At 40.0% G+C, this 22,188-nt stretch overlaps 1 protein-coding gene across 2 annotated transcripts in view; it reads left to right on the forward strand.

The window, feature by feature from the left end:
• Positions 1–11,741: 11,741 nt before the first annotated feature.
• RGS12 (regulator of G protein signaling 12) overlaps positions 11,742–22,188 on the forward strand; it is a 91,973-nt gene continuing 81,526 nt past the window's right edge. Inside the window, exons 1-2 of one of the 2 annotated variants that reach the window (XM_075420417.1) lie at positions 11,742–11,848; positions 17,982–19,928. In XM_075420417.1, coding sequence (XP_075276532.1) covers positions 18,072–19,928 — 1,857 coding nt within the window. In that variant the 5' untranslated portion in view covers positions 11,742–11,848; positions 17,982–18,071. The remainder of the gene's footprint in view (positions 11,849–17,981; positions 19,929–22,188) is intronic. The other variant, XM_075420416.1, reaches the window with a different exon arrangement.

Below are 22,188 nucleotides of genomic sequence, written 5' to 3' on the forward strand. Positions count from 1 at the left end.
GACTTAATGAACAACCAGCAATGAAAACTCATTTACTCTCTATCACAGAAGAAAAACATTGTACTGTGTGTATATACATATATATATATATAACCTATCAAATGAAATAAAGAAAAAGAAGGAACTTATTTATTATTGCTGGGCAGATAGTATGCTTTGGGACAGTGAAAAATACTGGGAGAGATAATCGTGGTCAGAGGTTTTTAATTCTTAATTGCAGCATAAAGATCTCCTGTACTGATGCCCAAAATACAGCGATGGAAGTCATGAAGAACATTGACCCCTCTGCAGCAGTGTGTGCTGGCAGCACTGCTCCGCGTGCAAGGAGACCTTTGGAAGGTTTGGTCTGGGAGGCAGATCAGCATTCAACACCACGAGAGGGAGCCGCAGGCATAAGGGATTGGATTGAAGTCGTTAAGATAAAGCACCGGCGAGTGTTGGATTCATCAGTGAAATATGACATTGAAATAACCTTTAATATAAATTCAGAAATTCATCAGCTGAATTTCCTATATACCATTTCTTTTTTGCGTTCTTGAAAAACATGTTTCTGCTGCTTTCACTGTGTTTGCAAGACTGAAGGTAAGATTCAGGTACAGAAATAGAGAAAGTATAGAATTAATGTTAGTACCAGAACTCAGGCCATTTTCCATTCCCACTATTAAATAATGTCTCCTCTTGAAACTTTGTTTTTGAAGGTGTTTGCATTTTCCTATGTAATTTAACATATTGTTGCCTAAGGTAATGTTAGCTAAACTATTTTAAAACCCAGACCCAACCTATTAATCTGTAATTAGGGTTGATGAACAGGATAAAGGTTATACTCACCAAGCAAATTAATATTAGGTGGAAATATTTCTTAGAAGATGCTGCAGCTATGAAAATTTTAAGAATGATTAAGTATGTAAATGTGGCCCATTGCTACAGAGTTTAATTCATGATAACAGGATAATGCAAATGTAGAAGACAGAACGTGCAGAAAATGGTAGCTGCTGAAGTATAAATGAAAGAACTTCCCTTCACTCCACCTTTACTGCAGTGATTGGGTGGAAAAAAGGGCATCTGGTCTGATTCTGCAAAGATAGGGTGATAGCTGGCATTTAGCAAAAGCGGAATCGCAAATACTTCTGTGTTTGTAAATTGAACTAGTCATATCTGAATAAGAAACATGAAACCTTATTGTATCTCTGCCTGCAGAACTGCTGTTAAATGCAGGACTGTTGGTAACATCATACAGGTGATCAGACTACTTGCAAGAGCACTGTTGTACAGGCAGATGAGAGAGGGAATGTATGTTGTGTACTTCGTCATGGTTTTGCACCTTCCAAATGTAGATTCGTCAGAGATTTGGGTAGGCTGATGTATCCATGTTGTAGCGCTTCCTGACACTTTAACTTGTTTACAGTAAGATATAGTCCCCTGACTCCACAGGAATCAATAATATTTACTGTTATCTACTTCAACTTTATAGCAATTAAATCTGATTAATGAGCAATAACAATGGCAGCATATTTGAACCTTGTACCCTGTAGACTAGGTAGCCCCTCTCCTTGCATGCTGAGAATTACAACTCCAGAGCTGCAGGAACACAGGAATGGAGGAAATCCACTGATTCCTTGCCTGCTACCACAAGGAACCATGTTGTATAACCCCTTTTGTAAATGTGTGGACCTGTATCTTAAAACAAATTAGATGTTTTGTCCCCAGAATTTTAAGAGCTGCATTACAGATGGTAAGGTGCAATTTAGAAGATTATTTCTGATCCATTTATAGCAATTTCTTCTTGTATCGACACTGTGATTTTGCCGCTTTCTGTAGCATTTACCCTTGAGAGTAAGAGGTCATGTCCCATGCAGCTGCTCTTCAGAAGAATAACACCCTTTCATAAGGTGAGGATGATTCTGATGATGGTTTTGCTAATCTTGCTCTTTGAGTTCATCGTTTTTAAAGATGAATGACCAGAATGATACAGAGCATTCAAGATGGGACTCTGAACATTGTCTTACATAACTGCATTAAAGGAAGTGGTGTTTTCTGAGGGTTGTGAGATTTCATTTCTGTATTAAGCGTCATTTTTTTAGTAGTTAAATTTAGAAGTTCAATTTTAAATCCTCATCTCTTCAACAAAAGGCTTTATTCTCATCCCTGAAGATTATCTGTGTTCTAGCCCTGCTTCTGTCCAGAGAGTGAATGCAACACTGCTGCATGCAAGCATAACTAGTTTCATGTATGGCAGAATTTTTCTAATGCTTTTTTTGACAACAGGTTGAAAACTTTCTACTGAGCCATACGTCCTTTTTGCTGCTGTTTCCTTTGTTTTAGTAAAGGTTGAGTGATTTTTCTGGGTGGTTTATTTTTTTTAGTTTGTTTTTTTTTTTTTTTTTGGAAGGTAGGCACAGATTTCTCATCTATCTGGGACAGTTAGCTGCAGGTAGAGATATGTGAACGTTTGAGATACCCAGACTAATTACAACTTGACAGACCTGCGTAGAATTAAAACTCTTGGTAGAATTCTTGGTTTCGCAAAACTGAGATACTGCTGCTGTGCCTGTATGAGTAGGGAGCTTAGAGTGTAGTAAGTATTCAAGGAGAGCACATCAGGGGTTACTCAAGTTTATCACTGTAACTATGACATTAAAGGAACTCCCTCATGGCTTCTGGAAGTGTGATCAACAAATAAACTGTAGCACAGGAAAACAAATTTCTTATTTTCAGGGCAGTAATGAGGTCAACACAGTACGATATCACTTTCACTAAACGAAGCGCATGTGTTACACATACACATGCAGATGGCGCAAATGGAACAAATAGATAGGGGAGGAAATACACTGCCTGGAGGCAGGTGACTTTGCAAGGGATGTAAAAATAGAATAAAAAGGAACCTGAGGAGGCAGATGAGAAAATGAGACACTGAGAAACATGTAAGCAATCGAGGAGAAGCAGATTGCGATGAAAGGAAAGATGGGAAAAAACTATGTTGGGCAAAGGGGCAAAGTAAATGCCTCTAAACAAAGCTAGTAATCACAGGGCAGAGAAGGAACACAACATTTTTAAAAACAGGAAAGTGAAAATGGAAGAAAAAACATAATGCTGAAGGAGAAAAGAAATTATGTATATTTGGAATAGATAGCTCCTACAGATAACTTAAGCAAGTTATAAATAGCATACAGCAAGTAGGGACTTTTTTTTTCTCCCCACCAGAGAAAAGTAAGTCTCTGGACAAGGAAGCAGAAATATTTTTCACAAACTAGAGAGGTTAGGTAGTTTGTAGGAGGACCCATTATAATTAAACAGCATTTTCTCATGTCGGTATTAACAATTTGCTGGTTAAAATAGTTTGTAACTATTTTTTTGTTTTTACTCCTTGACTTCAAAATGGAGAAGCTTTTTAGTATCTCAGTTAATTTCAGGCCTTCCCAAGTTTAACAGTTATCCACAAAACCAGGCAATATAGTTACGGACATAGAATGTCTTTTATCATTTTCTCCATAAATGGCTATCTTTTTTGAAAAATACAAAACCAGCAGAAAAACACATACACAGAATTTTAAAATTATTTTTCCGGACTTAATTTGACCAATTCAGTGTAGGCAAACAGAGTTTACAACTCTGCAGACTTACCCTGAGTTCACAGCCTGGTTCTGTGAATAGTCTCTTATACTAGTCAATGGGACTACTCAGATGAGTAAATTTCTTGAACTCTGTATGTATATGTTTGCAGGATCAGTTCCTACACTGATAATGCAATGTGAAAGGCAAATTTGAAAAAAAAATTTAGGAACATTTGGTGGTGTTGTATCAGCAAGTAAATACTAACCATCTGGTCTGTAGATTGCTAATCTATTTCCCCTGATTTTATGGGTAGTCTACTTCCTGTGTGCACAAGCTTGAAACTACATCATTAAACTTCTGTGTTGATATTTTCTAGTGTTTTAACAGAAACACTTACATTGCTTTGCCATTTTGGGGGTGAAATTTCATTAATAATTTTTCTGGTTGGAAATATTTCATTCTCCTACAGCTTATGTCGTTGTCTTAGGGCTAAGTTCTGAATTGCTATGCACTGCAAGAAAAAAAAAGAAATGGTGCATACTATTAAAGGTATAAAATTTGCTGCATACTTAAATGTTGAGAAGTACTTATCACAGCTTGAGGAAGGCTTGTTTCACTGAGGAAGCTATAGGAATATCAATTTTCTATGAACTGCAGAGTAAACATATTTAGAAAATTAATTAAAACTACTTTAAAAACTCTCCATGATCCTCATTCTTCCCCCTACAGGTTTAACTATAATTTATCTTTAATTCAATATAATTAGATCAAATGCAATCTCTTTTATAGATGCATAAAACCTTGCCCCCATGAACTTGTGTAGTGTTAACTATAATGGTATATTTCCTTTAACCTTATGTGAATAAGATTTTATATACTTCTTTTTCAGTTAGCTTCACTTGGAACTTCACTAGATGAAAAAGAAATACACCACTGTTTAATCTTTCGCAAAAACAAAACTGTCCACATAGAGTTTAAATCTACATCTCATCTGTATTCAAGGATTTAAGCCTATTTAGAGCTGGTTCACATTGGTTAACATTCAGTAAAAGCTGAGACTGAATTTCACCACAGTTGAAATGGCATAATACAAGTTACACCAGAAATGATGCACTTGTTTCACGTCTCCTCGCTGGCAAAAACTTCCTGTGATTTGGTTTCTGCATTCTCATGTGGATAATCTATGACCTTATTTTAGGAAGGTGGATAAAGAAGGTACAACATATACTGAAAAACTTTATGCTTAAGCAGACTTTCCTTCTGTGTGACTGTCAGACTGTATGTGTTTATTTGTGCCATGGACAACTCCAGGCAACAGCTCACATGCATTCGAGTTTGCTTACAGAAGGGTACCAGCATCTTCAGCTGGAGACAGTTAGCCCCTGTGCTGAAACATCAGGAGTGGCATGGTGCCCAGTGAAAGTTTAAATTGCCTGAACACTGGTGCAGCGTTCCTCAGCGCTGGAATAAAATTCCTTTCTGACAGTCCTTACAGTGAGTCATCTGTCTCCAGGTATAGCTATGCCTCTGAATCTCTTAGCTGGAGACACAGCCAAGTCTTGTGATCTTGTCTTGCCCACTCCAAATAAAAAGGAAGTATGTTTGATGTGTGAAGTATGTGGTTCAGGTTCAGTGTTAAGAATAACATGGCTTATAAAAAAAAGCATAGGCTAAATTTATATTTCAGATTAAATTAGGATGTTATGCTAGGCAATAACTTGGAGTAAGCCAAACATCAAGGAAAGGATGTTATGGAGGATCAACCATAACCACCAGCATTTCAGCAGGAACAGCCTGAATCACATGGCTCATGAAACGGCCACCACCAATGCTGTAGCCTTAAAAGGGTGAAAGAGGAAGTTTGCTGTCACAGGCTCAAAGATATAATCCATCAACATTCAACATTCACCATGGAACAGAAATTTTAGTAGGAGGTAAGACCTTAACCTAGTTGTGAGAGGAAACTTAAGAAGTGATGGTGAAGACACTGAGACTTCCACACACCGTGTCAAGGTCAAAATGACTCTTAAGAAATGTACTTAATGGAGAAATCAATTTCTTTTCATTCCAAAAGGTCATTTAGAGTAACTGCAAGGCTAGTCTTAAATGAAACCAAATTTTTGGTGGAGCACAAAGAAATTATTCTACTTTATGTAGATATATCTTAATGAGTTTTTATGCCAATAAGCATGATGATTTTTACCCAGAATCAACAGGTTATCTTCTAATCTGAAAAGCCATTCAGAATCTAGTTATGTGGTGGAGGAAGATGAAGTCAGCCTGAGTTAAATCAGATCTGAGAGCGGGCAGAATCCTGTTCTTCTGTGTTATTAGGCATGGAAGATGTTACCTCCGAAAACATGTCTGCCAAGGTCAACCTAAGCATCACTGCAATCCTGTCACGCCTTTTCAGATGAACTTCAGGAGAAGAGATTATCACAGATAGAGTAGTGTCTCTGGCAGGGATCCTAAAGACAGAGTGAACTGGGTCCAAAAAGACTTTCTGTTTTCTCCAAAGTTGGAGATAGAAAGCTTGGATGAGGAAATGGGAAAATGTTTGGACTTGACTTTGTCACATCCCAAGTGGAGAGCTGGCAAAACATGATCTCTGCTTCCAAGGGTACCTGCTGCGAGTAGAGGATCCCACCTTCTCACTCTAGTGCTGCACAGCTGGACCTGGAGCCAGGGTCTTTTATCAGGTGAATTGCTTAAACGGAGCAGCAAGGTTATGGCAGGTTAGTTAGGCAGGCAGCTCCAAGGCTTAAAGAAAAATAAACCAAACAACTCCTCAGAGATATCCCTTCGAAGCAAAAAATAGAATGAAATACACTATAAAATTATTTTTTTAATTTTTTGTGTATGTGTTTTAACAATATTAGAAGGTGTCCATGACACAATATGAAATGAAAAGTTTAAAATCATTCTGGCTCAGCAAGGCATTCTGCAGGAAATAAAGAATTTAGGGTATACACTATTTGCCCACAAGAAATTGGCGGGATGGAGGTTTCTGTGCTTCCACTGACACCAGCAAGGCCAAACCCAATTCTTGGGTCTCCAGTGCTTGGCAGAAGTGCATCATAGACTCATAGAATGGTTTGGGTTGGAAGGGCTCTTAGAGATCACCCAGTTTCAACCTCCCTGCCATGGGCAGGGACACCTTCCACCAGACCAGGTTGCTCAGAGCCCCATCCAGCCTGGCCTTGAACACTGCCAGGGAGGGGACAGCCACAACTTCTCTGGGCAACCTGTGCCAGGGCCTCACCACCCTCACGGTAAAGAAGTTCTTACATCTAATTTGAATCTACCCTCTTTCAGTCTAAAGCCATTACCCCTTGTCCTATTCCTACAGGCCCTTGTAAAAAGTCCCTCTGCAGTTCTCTTGTAGGGCCCATACACGTACTAGAAGGCAGCTCTAAGGTCTCGCTGGAGCCTTCTCTTCTCCAGGCTGAACAACCCCAACTCTCTCAGCCTTTCCTCACAGCAGGAGTTCTGGCCTTTGGATCATTTTTGCGGCCTCTTCTGGTCCTGCTCCGACAGCTCCATGTCTGTCCTGTGCTGAGGGCTCCAGAGCTGGACACAGGACTCCCGGTGGGGTCTCACCAGAGCAGAACAGAAGGGCAGAATCCCCTCCCTCACCCTGCTGGCCACACTGCTGGGGATGCAGCCCAGTGTACAGGTGGCCTTCTGGGCTGCGAGCACACATTGGCAGGTCGTGTTGAGCTTCTCGTCAACCAACACCCCCAAGTCCTTCTCCTCAGGGCTGCTCTCAACCCATTCTCCCCCCAGCCTGTATTTGTGCTTGGGATTGCCTTGACCCAGGTGCAGGACCTTGCACTTGGCCTTGTTGAACTTCACGAGGTTTGTATGGGCCCTGGATGGCATCCCTTCCCTCCAGTGTGGCAACTGCACCACGCAGCTTGGTGTCACTAGCAAACTCACTGAGGGTGCGCTCCATCCTGTATCAGGTACGCTTGCATACTTCAAAATGTTTTGATTATGTATATTGGGATTGCTCATCAGCATTGGAGGTTTAACATGACACCGACTCAACCACATGTAGTCATAGATAAGGGAAGGAAAATGGAGATCAATAAGCAATAATTTGTGTTTTCAATTTTTGTATACCACAAAAACGCTTGATTTATGTTAGTGAATTTGGGAAATACAGCACATCCTACTGTATGGAAATAAATTTTCTTAAGATACTAAATAATTTTACTTCTATTGCAGCGCTATCCAAAGGAGCAGTCAGGACCATGTCCTAGCTGTGCTTGTTTTCACACAGAGAAAAACGTTCCAGACTGTTTACCTTGTAAACCTTCAATTTTGCAAACAGTACCATTCACATATTTTAGAGTAAGTGCACACAATAATCTTTCAACACAAACACTACTTAACTATATTTTAATGTTTAATTAAATAACATGGTAGGTAAGGACACAATTACAAAGCCAAGTAGATGCACAAGATATACAGATCAATCCTTTAATGTCTAAATAGGATTGGAGAGGATACGTCCTCTATTGGCCAGTCAAGATTTAACAAGATCAGTATCACTGTTCAGTTCTGCCACTTCACAGCTCCTTGTAAAGATTTTTTCTACATTGGTATGCTAGGGTGGGAAACACCATCGTCCAAAGCAAAATGCATTTTTATAAAAATATTTTCTTCCTTTTCCCATTGCCAAGAGTGTCTCCCACTAGGGAGAAGACGATGTTTAAGAAAAAGAAAGAAAATCGAAAGGTTTGACTAAGTAGTAAACCAAGGCAGACACTGATGGCTATGTGCTCATCTTGCAGTCCTCAGTGCGGAAAACATGACCTTCACTGATCCTTTGGATTGGACTCCCATGGTTAACTGAAGGAGGATGAGCTTTCGGAATTTAAGAAGTAAGTTCTCTAATGAGGATTTTGCTCCCAACTACATACTACCTGGCCAACACAAGCCAACTACAATGTATATGATATATAATCTTAACTGAGGCTCAGAACAAAATTATGCTAGGAAAATTGGAATGAAGTTTGTATATTGAAGCAGCATTTAATGCTGACAATTATATACAATTTTATTATTATTAACATGTTGAAAACAGTAAATGAGAAAATCAACATTTATGTGAGGACATTTCTGTATGTCTAAAATAAAACCTTTTTGGAGCAACCAACAATTTAATTCCTTTAACCAAGGTAATCAAACAATGGTAATTAAAACTAGAGACTTTGCATCAGATGCTGGACTAAGTTTATTTTCTGACTTCTCATCTGGTGTTTGTGATGGCAATAACCACAATTCATTACAGTATGCCCCCTAAACCTCTCCAGATCAAATGTGACAAGCTGAATTGTGACAGCCACCCTCGGTGTGATTAAGATGTCCATACACCCAACATTAAGCTACTTAGGCTTATAAGCCAGAGCTTTTACAGCCCAAAAGCCACAAATCCTTATCACTTTGTTTCACACCCTTTCTTCCTTTATTATCTCCAACAGTGTTGAACACAATGAGAAAAGTTACAGCTGAGACCCTGTGTGGATTTTTGAGGGGCCATTTATCACCTTGTTCCAGATTCTAACATGAAGTCTTAATTGCCATTTCCAAAAACACTGAAGAAAAGCACTAAATTCATTCACAATGAGTTGGCTATTTCTGACTGCAAGTAGGCTATGTGAGCACACCTGTTTCCATGTTAGTCTGGACATTCACTTCTTCCTTGCTGAGCAATACTTATGTAGAATATTCTGCCCTGCTACAGAGCAACCTTCTGTGAAGTCAGACTAATCACATTCTCCTGTGCTACCACAAAAGTCCCTGTTGGCTATCACAAATTGAACAGGTTCAGTATCTGTGGAAGAGGTAATCCGACACTGCCCTGGAGTAATTATTTTACAGTTAGTAAATGCTGATGCCACTTCTATTATCCGTCCTCTTTGAAACAAAATAAAGCACAATTACACAATTAACTTCATAAAGGCTCAATGGTAGACCTGCAGATACCTCTGTGGAATACTTACAATTCCCCTTTACTTGCCACTTTCAATGAGGTTTTCTTCTGTTACAGCTGTTTACAAGGTCACTGTTAGAAATATGTGGTTGACTAATCTTCCCTTCTGCAGGCAAGGAGGTAGTGCAAGTCAATGCTAGCTCTGTTGAGGTAGCACAGGCAACAGAAACATAGTGGCAAAAGACACAGAGCCTTGACAACTTCATACGGAAGCTGGAAATCATTGAGCTATTAAGGTATGGCAACCCAAAACAACACCTTTTGTTTGTGGAATGTAATTCTTGTCCCTGTGACATCTCCCCAGTCAGAGAGATAAAGAACTATTGCTTGTTTGGACAAATTTAGATCTCAAATATTTTTTTTTAATTAATGTACCACACCTGAAAGAATCAATCATGTGAGGTTTAAAATCAATCAGTCAATCTTCTTTATGTTTTGAATTTTTAGTCTCCCTAAAGGATCAATAATTACTTTTATAGGACACAATACATCTGGAGAAGTTAGGAGGTCTATCATCTTGTAATTTTACACTGATCTGACAAGATGTCTTCTGTGAAGATGAGGAAAAGAAATAACGCATATTTTATTAAGTTATTTTCCTCTTCAGAAGCTTTTCCCATAAAACTTGGTGAGAGAGACAACAAAATTCAGATTTAACTTGATCTGAAATGTTTCGTGTTGGCAGAAATCTCCTTCGGATGGACTGACAAAGAAAAAGCAGAATGAGAAGGCGGAGGTTGGAGTGGAGGAGCTGGATCCTCTATTTTTCCAAAGAGCTTTTTCTTTTGGCCTGCGTTTCTGTTTTTCCTGAGGATTCTAGTATATCGTAAGCATTTCAGGAAAGGAAGGAGATATTAAGCAGCAATTTCATAGACTAGATAAAAATTAGACAAATTACTGAAGTTAAATCATCAAGCCACAGTGTTAAAATCTAAAAGCTATCTTACAGATGTAACGGCAGCAGTGAATTGTGCAGTAGACATCCTGCTCTGGCAACTAGGAGGAAAAAAAAAACCCACAAAACAAGTAGAAAGAGAAGGTAAGCATTCTCCTTCGCCTGGTGACTGGTAGGTTCAGTTCCATTTCAGGTTTCCAGTGCATAGACACTGAAATTAAGAAATCGCCCACTTACAGATGATTCTACAAGTCCTTGTTCACAATTAAAGATTGCAATTCTGCAAAGATCAGAAAATCTTTTCAGGTTCTGTATGAAAGTTGAACAGTTTGCTTAATTCTTCCCTTGCTTTGGACCTTATATTCCTCAGCAGTCTCTTCACTGATGTTCACTTTTATGTGTACCATCTTCCCCTCTTTCTATCTCTCCTATTTAAAATAAGGTTTTCTAGTATTGCCATTTCGAAATAAAGAGCTGTCTCCAGTCTATTTTGAGAACTTGTCGCCTGTGCCCTGCTCCATCTGGGTGGCAAAACTTCCACTTTAACCATACTCTTGCCATCTGGATACTGAATTACTACGAAATGCCTCACCTGCCCCCTCAGCCTCACAGGATGGCTCAACGGTTGAACCTAGAGCCACCCTGCTCCCTCCCACTTTTACCTTTGCCTTGTAAGGTCTGTCTCATTTTCTTCCCGGGCTTCACAGGCGTGCCATGCCTGCTTGAAGCGCCTCCGAACGCCCCCCGGCCTGTCCTCCCCGACCAACCTGCCCCTTCTCCTCAGTGCCACGTCAGAGCCGCAGGTTACTCCAACGAGTCTCCCCCCTGCCCGAAGACGTCGTGGTGCCGTTTGTTTACGTCCCCAGACCAGGACTGGCTCCACTTTGTTCTCCCAACCCCGGGGAGACCGAACAAGTTGTCGCTACTGTACGACACCGATCGTTTAATTCCCCCGCCCCGGTTTCGGCCACTGAGCCGTTCCTCCCGCGCGCCCCCTCAGCGGCCGTTCGAAAGAGCGCCGGCAGCCCGCGCCTGCGCACTGCCCTGCCCGCTGGAGGCGAGGGGCGGGACGCCCGCTGCCCACCGCGCCCTGGCGAAGCGGCCGGCGGAGAAGAAAGAACTACGCGGCCCGGCATGCCCCGCGCGTCCCGCTCCGCGCGGCGGCAGTGAGCGGACTGCCCGCAGGGCACGCCGGGAGCTGTAGTACTTTGGCGCTGGGTATTGTCTCTCCCCTTTCTCTGTCCGGGAACCCGACCGCCACCCCTGCCGGGTGAGTGCGGTGACTGACAGCTCCTTGCAGCCAGTGGCCGGAGCGCGGTGTGGCGGAGCTCGGCGCCCGTCTCCTCGGTGACGGGGGAGCCGGTGCCTCAGTGGAGTAGCCGGAGTCCTGAGGGACGGAGGTGAGTGGGTCTGGGGCCGGGGAGCGACTCCCCCCGCCGCCCGGCTCTCCCCTCCCCACCGAGCGCCTGGCCCGGGACCCGGCTCGGGGGCCGGTGGGAGGGGGCGGTGGCAGATGGGCGGCGTGAGGGGAGCCGCGGGGGGAGAGCGGGCCCCTCCGCGCACCCCCTGAGCTGGGGGGGTCGCGGGCGCTCGTTGCCCTCCCGTCTTTTTACCGCTGGATTTTTCAAACCGGCCCCGCGGGCTCAGGTGCCGCTTCTCCCCTCCCCGCAGCTCCACCCCGCGCCGGGGAAGCGGCTGCCCCGCCGGGCGGTGAACGCGTCACCGCGGCGGAGCGTTGCTCGGGGCTGCGGCGGCCCCGGGTTGCGGGAGCCCCTCGGCGGGCGGTGGGCCGCGGCCGGGGCCCCGCTGCCCCCGCAGGAGCCGGCGCCGTGAACCTGGGGAGCCCCTCCCGGCTCTCGCCTTTGCCCGGACGCGCCGGGAATGCGAACCGTCCCCAGCCCTGTCCCGGCCGCTTGCTGCGGTCCGGAACCGTGCCCCTTCGCTTTATCGGCGTCCCAGCGGTTTTGGAGAGCGTTTGCAAGAAAAGAAGGAGGGGGGGGGAGAAATGCCTGACCACCAGCAAAACCTTTTCACGGTCTTAAATACAAAAAATAAATTAATCGAATTGTAAACACGTGACTGTGTATACAGGAGCGTTGGAAAACTTTGTCCTTAGTGGCATGAGTCTTGTCAGACAAAGCAGCAAATGTCCCGATTGTGTTCTTTACACTTACTATGCTGGCTTCAGTATGAGAAGAGTTTCTATGAACAACTATTTTCTAGCCAGCTGTTACTAATTAAAGTCAGTGTTTTTTGAATAATTGCGCTAGGTACATCTAATTGTTTTCTGGCAAAGCAATTGCTGCTTATAGAGGAAACATAATGGTATCTTTTGCCAATTGTGAAATGCTGATAAATTTTTTTAGTAAAAAAATATTGTCCCTCTCAAGTTCTCAACCGGTAGCTGTCTTCTACAGGTTGTGCTGTGATATTTCTCGTGTAACTTGTCTATAAACATGTACCACATTTGAATAGCGAGTGGAATTCAAAGGTTGTAACTTCATTTGATCTTTGTAGCAGCATCGTTTGTGAAAGTCAGTTCTGCCTTAATGAGCAGCACCCATGCTGAAGAGTCTTTTGCAGTACTGCAAGACATGCGTGCGGGATGAAGGAACAGTCTCTCTCCTCTGTAAGCTTCCACTTTGCACGCTTTATCCTCTTTACAGGCTCACTGTTGAAAAACAAAATGAAGCCAACCAGTTCTCTGCTTTTCAAAAAAAAAAAAAAAAAGCACATTAACATGGACGCTTTAATACTGAGTATCCGCTCGTTTCCAAAGGCTCTTCAAAATGAACTGTAACGTAGTCTTAAACTTCACATAGCCCCTCATTGAGTCGCTCTGTAACTGTTAAGGTTGTAGTCTAACACAGGCTATAACAGGAGTATGCCTCCTGTTTGTGTTTGCTCCTCTTGTTGCTATGAGTTAACAAGAGCAGAAGCAGGAAACAAACCACCTCTCTCCCTTGAAAGTAAGCAAATAAGTAGTATTTTCTCTGTAGTAGAAGGTTTGAAAATGACATGAAAAGCTAGCATGGATATGTAAAAACATTACATAAAGAATTGCATTGTTTGTGGGATAAAGTGCAATTCAACTGATATTTTTGGTGTTTTGTAGCGCAAAAATTGATTGAAATGGTAGACCAGAATGTATGCTGGCAGAAAACTCAAATGTTTCTTTTTGTTTTGCAGTTCTGTGGCAAAGCTGATGTATACGGGTAAATTATGTTATTTCACATACTTTAACAACTCTTAATTTGTGTATGTTAGCATTTCTGTCTGAAATGTCCTGTGAAATATTTTGTAGTTATTAAACTGCATTTGTTCTGGGTCATATTACTAAGCTGTGCTGGTACAAATTTTGATGAACTTTGTGACATCATAGTAGTAATTTTATATTGGCCGTGTTTTTCAAATGATACTAGGAATTCTGTATTTTCAGTGTTTTTAGTAAGTATGTTAAAATTTCACAAAACTATAATACTTGCTTAAGATTTAGTTACTACGTATTACAATTACAAATTATTCTACTTTTATAGGTCTGTTTTCTTCCATAAAATGCTCGTATCCTCCTGACTAATACTCGCTAATGTTGGTGTTGTACAGACTTTTTTACTTTAAGACCTACTTTATCATACTTATTGACAGCAGCAAGTCAAAGTGAGGATGGCCATGTGTAGTATTGTGGTGTAAACGTTTTCCTGACCTACTGTATATGACTGAATGTAATTATGCTATCAAATTAATAAAATCCACTGCTATAGTTTTTAGAAGTAATTACAGTGGTATGTTATTGGTAGGCTCAGTAAGATTCAGTGTTTAATTTGTACTAGAATCAAGAGCTCATAATTTTATCTTCGGTTACTCGTGATGATTATCATGGGTTTTATAGTTCACTAACAATGTTTTAGTAAACATGTAGACACCTGCAAAGCTTTATATCAGTGCAACTGAACTGGTGTCTTTGTTTCACTGGATACACTACACATTTTGTAATCTGTTATAGGAAAAGGATATTCAGACACATGATTACTTTGAAACTGTGGAAATTGGTGCCATTTTTCTGCCGTATCTCTTTAGCTCCAGGTTTCAAATCTGCAATGAAATTATAAGAAAACTTAGGCAGTTAGATATTCGATAATTTAGTTTTGAACTAGTTTGTTAACAGTTTGTAATTCAACTAAGATCTGTTGGAATTTCTGGTTACGAGAAACACTATTTTTGTAATTTTTCCATTTGCCTCTTGTGCCATTGTTGCAATAAAACATATTTGAATGCTGAGGGCTCTTGCAGAAGAGCTACATTTGTCCTTTGTCTTGAATTTTTCTCAGAAAATTTAGGGAGCTGTCACTTGTCATGGATGTAATGAGCACAAAAAATGCATGATTATATTCAGCTGCTGATGGAGGGAAGAGATGGCTTTTCCAGTGATGTAATGCAGTTTTTTCTTTGTGGTGTGGTGTTTTTTTTTTTTAGTGTATATATACAATAATACCAAAAAACCCTTTAGTGTTGAATTACTTCCTAACTTTACACTCACAAAATTAAACAAATAAATTAATAGCTGGAAGTCTTCACACCTCTGGAACTTCATCATTAGGGAAAAGTCATGTATTAGCAGCGTGCTGTTTAGTTTCTGTAATGGTCGGCTTTTGGAATGACATTCCCTTATCAGTGGTTTTCATCGGGGGTAAATGCTTGATGTGCAAGGGGCATAGGTTAGGAAGGCAAATAGACAAATTGACTTGTCAATAGAGTTAAAAGGAATCCTGTAGTAGTAAAAGTGGAATCATTAGGTAAGACAGTGCTGGGGTTTGCTTCTTCCCAAGAACAGCCTAACTACACTTTCATTGTGTGTTTTTTATAGTTGCCTTGAGGGTATTTTTTTATAGATTAGAAAGACAGTTGGAAAAAATCTGGTTTTCTCTTATCAGCCACTTCAGCATTACAATATTGAATCTTAATTTTTTTGTAACTACTGCTTTTTATTGTATTTTTTGATCAGATTATTTATAATCTAATACTCTTTTAATTGTTTTCTTTCCTCTTGCAAGCTAGTAGCACACTGTTAGGTGCCAGATACTACAGTGCTTTATGTTGACCAGGTTAGCAGCACAGTTTTGGAGGGTACCCAAGGGACACATTAGGTTATTCTCCAGACAATCGAGAACAGAAATATTCACTGTAAGGCAAACTGAAACATATATATTCATGCATCTAGATAGCAGGTTTTAATTTACTGTTGGAGATTTGTAGGTTCATTTTTTTGGTTGAAGAACTTTATCTTAAAATGTTTAATGATTGTTCTCAGAAAGTACCAGACCTAATTAGGGATAGCTGAATGCACAGCGATCTCTTGGCTCACAGGTTTAGCCTCATCAGGAGAAGGTTAATCTACGTTTGAGGCATGAGACTGGACGCAAGTTGACAGGGGTCTTTTACAGCAACGTGTGAGTTTGGTTAAATGTTTGCAAAGCATTTCTTGTGTTATGATTTCCATTCAAAGGTGAAGTTTCATTACTTTTTAAAGCTATTTTCTCAAATTATAGGGGAACTGTTGTTATTGAAACTAGATAATTGCTGTATTAAAACAATTTTCAGAAACCATACTACACTGAACAGTTGCAGCTGCACCATGGAGACATAAAATTCTGATGTCCCTTTGTTCAAAAAAAATACAAACTAAAACCCAAAAGTGAAGCCAAGTGAATGTCTTCTGTAGTATCTTGAAGGCTGTCCTGTTTAGGATTTGGAAGGGTCCTAAGAGAATCATGTCTTGTAGTTGAGTATTTAGCAGAATACTCAAGAAATAACAGTGGTTTAAAAATTTGGCTATCAAACAGCTCGTATGTAGTTAAGGCTTTGATCCTGAATTGTATTTTAGTGGGTTGTGGGTTTTTTTTGGTGAAACTTTTGAAGTCATGGCCCTTCTGTTTGTTCTATCCCAGGCAGAAATATTGTGAAAGTAGTGTACTGTGGATTGCATCACATTTTGAGTGTGGGTTTTTTTGTTATTTCTGTAGCTGAGAGCAATGTCAAAAGGATTTCTTGGTCATTTTTCTTCCATGCAAGTAATGGGTTGGAGACCACTAATTTAACACTTTACATATAATAAACAAATATGTGTCTCTGTGTGTGTGTGTATATATTTTAATGTGTATTTATCTAAAATTTTGTCTGCATTTTGCCCACACATACATGATACTTGCTTTCAAGTACCCTGTACATCTAGGTACATTACAGTGTGACTGAGTTATGAATAAGCCTGTGGACCAGCTCAAAGAAGTAATTATTTTCAGATTAGTTCTCACTTGTGCAGACCGAGTTTATTGCAATTTTAGGTAGCTGTGGTCCTCCAGTTATTTCAGTCAGTCATCTTCCAGGCCTGTGGAAGTAAGAGTTGATATCATGCAACAAGGGGATAGTTTCAAAAGTTGAACAAGTTGTCGTTTCTATTCTTTGTGTTAAAACATTTTCATGCATTTTAACCTGCTTAGTATAGGAAACCTCTCTAAAGCAATGGAGTTTACCTGAGTATAATTAGAACAAGACATCCAGACTTCAGTGTCAAAACCAAAATGTACTCAAATCTATTATTTCTTGCTGTTCATATAAAGCGGCTTTATTTTAATTGTAAAGTCATGACTAGATTAATACTGGTAGCATGTGGAGTTCCTTCTTTTTTCTCCTTTTTTTGGAAATTTTTATCTAAACTAAAACATGTGGATGTTGGAATGACTGACTGAAATGCATTTTTTAAATACTGGTTGCTTTCTGACAAGTTATTTTTGAGTAGATTAATTGCGTAGTGTAACAGTAAATCTGATTTTGTATCCCTGTGGTCTAATACGTGGTTGAATGTCCATTTATTGTTGCATATGTAACTGAAATGTATATGTGAAAGTTAAAAGTTTGAGATACTTAATTTGAGATGCTTTTACAGTCAGTCAGTGGAGAGATACAGGCAACTCTACGGGTAATTTCTCTAACCTTTTTTACATGGATGTATTTGGTACCTGTCTCTGTAAATTGAGTATAAAGGGTAGTGGACTATGGCTGAATAGATACACCTGAGCTCTAATTTTTATGTTGCTGGGAAAAGATAGATGAGCTTCATCTAGGATTTTCACTGTGCTGTAGAATGTGGTGGTATTGCAATGGTGCAGTAAGACAGAAGTTAACTGAATAGCAGGTGATGTGGTGGAGTTGGGGAAGATGTAACACGCTGTGGTATAAAAACACTGGCTGTACGTCAGAAGACTTATATTCTGTTCTTTGCTTTGCCATTCAGTTACTTTGCCACTTTGGACAGCCACTTTATTTGCATTTGCTACTGCTTTCTCGTCAGTAAAATGAAGACTGTGGTACCTGTTCTTTTCATATTGTTTTGAGTGTTGTGGTAGTTATCTGGAAATGATTTTTGGTAGAGTTCGCTACCAATATTTCTGAACAGTAAAGGGAATACTGGGTACTAAAAAACATGAAATATGACTGAGAATTAAAATGTCTTGTTTTTTTTTTTCTTTCTTTCTTTAGAGCTTCATCAGATGAAGGAGTGATACTCTTGAAACATGACGAGAAACTGGACTAATTGAAAGTTTTCCTGTGTCAGTAAAAAGCCCCAAGATGTATAGACCAGGGGAAACAGTCAAACGTCGACTCAACATGCATGCTCCTCCTCGGATAAGAAGTGTGGAAGTTGCTAGAGGAAGAGCGGGTTATGGGTTTACGCTTTCTGGACAAGCTCCTTGTGTTCTTAGTTGTGTTATGAAAGGAAGCCCTGCAGATTATGTTGGACTTAAAGCAGGAGATCAGATATTTGCAGTTAATGAAATTAATGTGAAAAAAGCCTCTCATGAAGATGTAGTGAAACTTATAGGAAAATGTTCTGGAGTCCTGCACATGGTCATTGCTGAAGGGATTAGTCATATAGATTCATGTTCAAGTGATGAAGAAGTTGGTTTTTATGATGGGAGGGGGTGGCTGAAACCCAAACCTGACTCTAAAGCTCTGGGTATAAACAGAGCAGAGAAAGTTGTTGAAGAAATGCAGTCTGGTGGCATTTTCAACATGATCTTTGAGAATCCTACTCTTTGTGCTGGTAACTCAGAGAATTGTGCACCAAAACAAAGATCGTTTTCAGATTCTGCTGCTATGAAATTTGAAACTGGCAATGAAAGTGTAAGCAATCCAAACCTACTGTCAAAGGAAGAAATAGCCAAGGTCCTGAATGATGATTCAGTTTTCAGAGTTGGACTGGAGAGCGCAGAAGACTTTGGATTAGACGCAAGCATTTTAAATGTTGCCATGGTTGTAGGTTATCTAGGCTCAATTGAACTTCCTTCAACAACCTCAAATCTGGAAAATGAGAGTTTGCAGGCTATTCGTGGATGCATGAGACGTCTGCGGGCCGAACAAAAAATCCATTCACTAGTGATGATGAAGATAATGCATGACTGTATTCAGCTCTGCAGTGACAAATCAGGTGTAGTGGCAGAGTATCCTGCAGAGAAACTGGCATTCAGTGCTGTTTGCCCGGATGATAGAAGATTCTTTGGACTAGTTACCATGCAGACAAATGATGATGCAAGCTTGGCTCAGGAAGATGAAGGGGTTCTGAGGACATCTTGCCATGTTTTTATGGTGGATCCTGAATTATTTCATCATAAAATTCACCAGGGCATAGCAAGACGTTTTGGACTGGAATGTACAGCAGATCCAGACACAAATGGCTGTCTAGAGTTTCCAACATCATCTCTACCTGTTCTTCAGTTTATTTCTGTCCTATATAGGGATATGGGGGAATTGATTGAGGGGATGCGTGCGAGGGCTTTTCTTGATGGTGATGCAGACGCTCTTCAGAATAATAGCACAAGTAGTAACAGTGATAGTGGAATTGGAAATTTTAACCAAGAAGAAAAGAATAATAGAGTTCTGGTGGTTGATTTAGGTAGCAATCCGAGTAAACACATTCCTAACAGCATATGGGAAAATCCCGTAGGAAGGGGACAAAATCAGCCTGCGTCCCATTGGAATGGCTTCTGTCATGAACAAGAAGGAAACATTCCTTTAGAAGTAATTCAGAATGATAAATCCCAAAATGTAAGCAAACACTTAGGTCCTTCTGCTCGTATTGAAGTTCCACTGGTTTCCTCCCGAAATTCAGTACCCCCATCAAAGAAAAACTCTGCAGGCATAGGCAATCAAAGGTGGTTGCCTGTGCACGTTTTACAAGAATGGCAGCATGGAAATGCTAGTGACCAGGAGTCGTACACTGATTCTACAGACGGCTGGTCGAGTGTTAACTGCGGAACTCTTCCCCCGCCAATGAATAAGATTCCAGCTGACAGATACAGAGTCGATGGCAGCTTTGGGCAGCCGCAGTTAAAATCTAATAAAAATGAATGGTCTAAGAAGATGTTTTGTATGCAGAACAAATTTGGCCCTCCACACAGTATTAGGAAGTCTAAAGAAGCTAAAAAGGTAAGAATATGTTGGTACCACTCCTAAAAAACAAAAAAAAAACACCCCAAGCCCAACAGCCTATGGTATTATTTACATACTAAAATTTAAAGATGTATTATATTATTTACAAAAATTCAGATGAAGGAAAATAATGAGGTTCATTCTCCTTTACAGAGGCTTTGCATATTCCTGTTTAATTGAGTGCAGCTCTGGAATTGTACTTGTCTGTTAGAGCTTTCTCACATTTCTTCTTGTCTCTTCATTACTTCCAAATGTTGCAGTGGCATTGCAATAAAAGGAGACATGACATTCTAGCAACTTCAGTTCCTTCTGACCTCCAGCAGCAAAAGAATGGAAACAGTCTGGATCTTCAGTCTGGTTCCTTTTTTATAGAAGGCTGACTTGCAAATGTCATTATTTTAGTGATATCTATTTTTATAGAGATGTAGTCTGATCATTAGTCAAAAACTTGTGTTATACACTTTTAACTTTAACTAAGACAATTTTATTGTAAAAATTCACTCCAGCAAACCTCTCAATACAAGTAGCGTTAAGCGTACATCAAAGGGTAGTCGTTAGTGGTGATTATAATGTCCACTATTAGGTCACAAATCTAACATTCTGCTGGGAAGCTGTCATTCAAGTTTATTCCAAATTGTTGCTTCATCTGCTTGTTTTGTCTACTATTAGACTTTTATAAACCAAAGCGAGAAGATTCAAAAAAAGTGTTGGAGGGGTATCTGACATAATTACATACCGTTCCCTTTGTCACGTACACGCTTTGCTGTTGAGGGAAATAATCTCATGGGAGTCTGTTGTTGATAACTGGGATTCTAGTAAAGTGGAGGTCATTGGTCTTACGCTGAAAGAGTAGCAGATTTGTATCTGAAACATTTGCTGACTCCACGGAAAGACACAACCTTATACTCCAAATTAGTCTGCAAGAAACATTGTCCTTCCATGAGGAAGTATTGCTTATATGTTTGGTTCCGGTGTCCATCATGCTATCCAAATCTCGTTTTGAAAAATTGTTTTTTTCACCTGATTAAAAGTATCCGACTGCTGCTCACATGGATGACAAGTTCATTAGTTCATTAGTTGCTTAACACTGTTATAAACAAAATTTTTGCATTGATGTGACACTTGGACACAGCCTTTTTGGGGATTAGAATGCAGAACTTCAGAACATTTTGGTTTTGGTATGGAAAGAGAAATTATTTGTTTATTGGTTTTTTTTGCCCTGTAACGCCAACAACTTTCACATGCGTTCTTTTATGCTGAAAAAACCCCCCCAAAACCTAGTATATGTAATAGTTATACACTGGTGTATATTTAAGGTGAAGTGACTGCTACAGGCAGCAGTGTTTTCCAGACCCACAATAATGTATTAAATTTCGAGTGAACTTGAATACAAGGTGATTTGCACTTTCAAAAACCAAACAAACTGTCCAAACAGAAACACTTAATTTGTAAACAAACATCCAGACCACCTAACCACCAATTCAGTCTGCTACCCTGAAGACCACATGCTTCATGATCTCTTTGCTGATGGACCAAGGAAAAGGCCTTTTTATATGCAGCACCTGGTGCAGATGCATTGTGGATGTTGGTCCCAAGTGCTTTGGGGAGCTGGACCAGCTGCATGGGATGTTGTTGAAATTCCTTCAGGGTGTCTGCAGCAAGTTTGGGTCTGCATTGCTATCCATGACAGTAATATGGCTTAGATTTTTTTTTTTTCAGATATTTAAAAGTAAAAAAAAAAATTTTTTTGAAATGTTTGAAACATTTATTTCATGGAAGTCAAGAATATACTAATGAAAATATCACAAAAAATTATACACTTTAAGAGGAAAAAAGTCCTATATGTGGGTAAACAGTAATAATATTTCACCTACTGTATCATTCACATCAGCATATACCAGAATATATGTTCCAACACTAAATATCTCAGTCTTCCCTTTTAAGTCTATTTACTAGTAAAATAGGCATTCTGCTCTTTGATTAATAACAAATTTGTTTGCAAGACACATTTAAAGTGTTCCTACATGGCTACAGCCTTTAGTCTCATGAAGGCTACAGAACCTCTTTTGCATTTTAATTTTGTTTGTCAATATTATTGAAGGCTATTGAAACTGATGAGAAAAGCTCATGATAGTCTTGAAATTATTTGCAAGTGTGAATTGCAAACACCTAGCATTATTCAGAGTAATTCATAAAGATGAAGTACTGCTATGTTCTCATCTTAAATCTTTAGTGAAAATAGAGGATGTTTTTGATG

This window comes from Opisthocomus hoazin, chromosome 5, assembly GCF_030867145.1.
Source record: "Opisthocomus hoazin isolate bOpiHoa1 chromosome 5, bOpiHoa1.hap1, whole genome shotgun sequence".
Taxonomy (NCBI): domain Eukaryota; kingdom Metazoa; phylum Chordata; class Aves; order Opisthocomiformes; family Opisthocomidae; genus Opisthocomus; species Opisthocomus hoazin.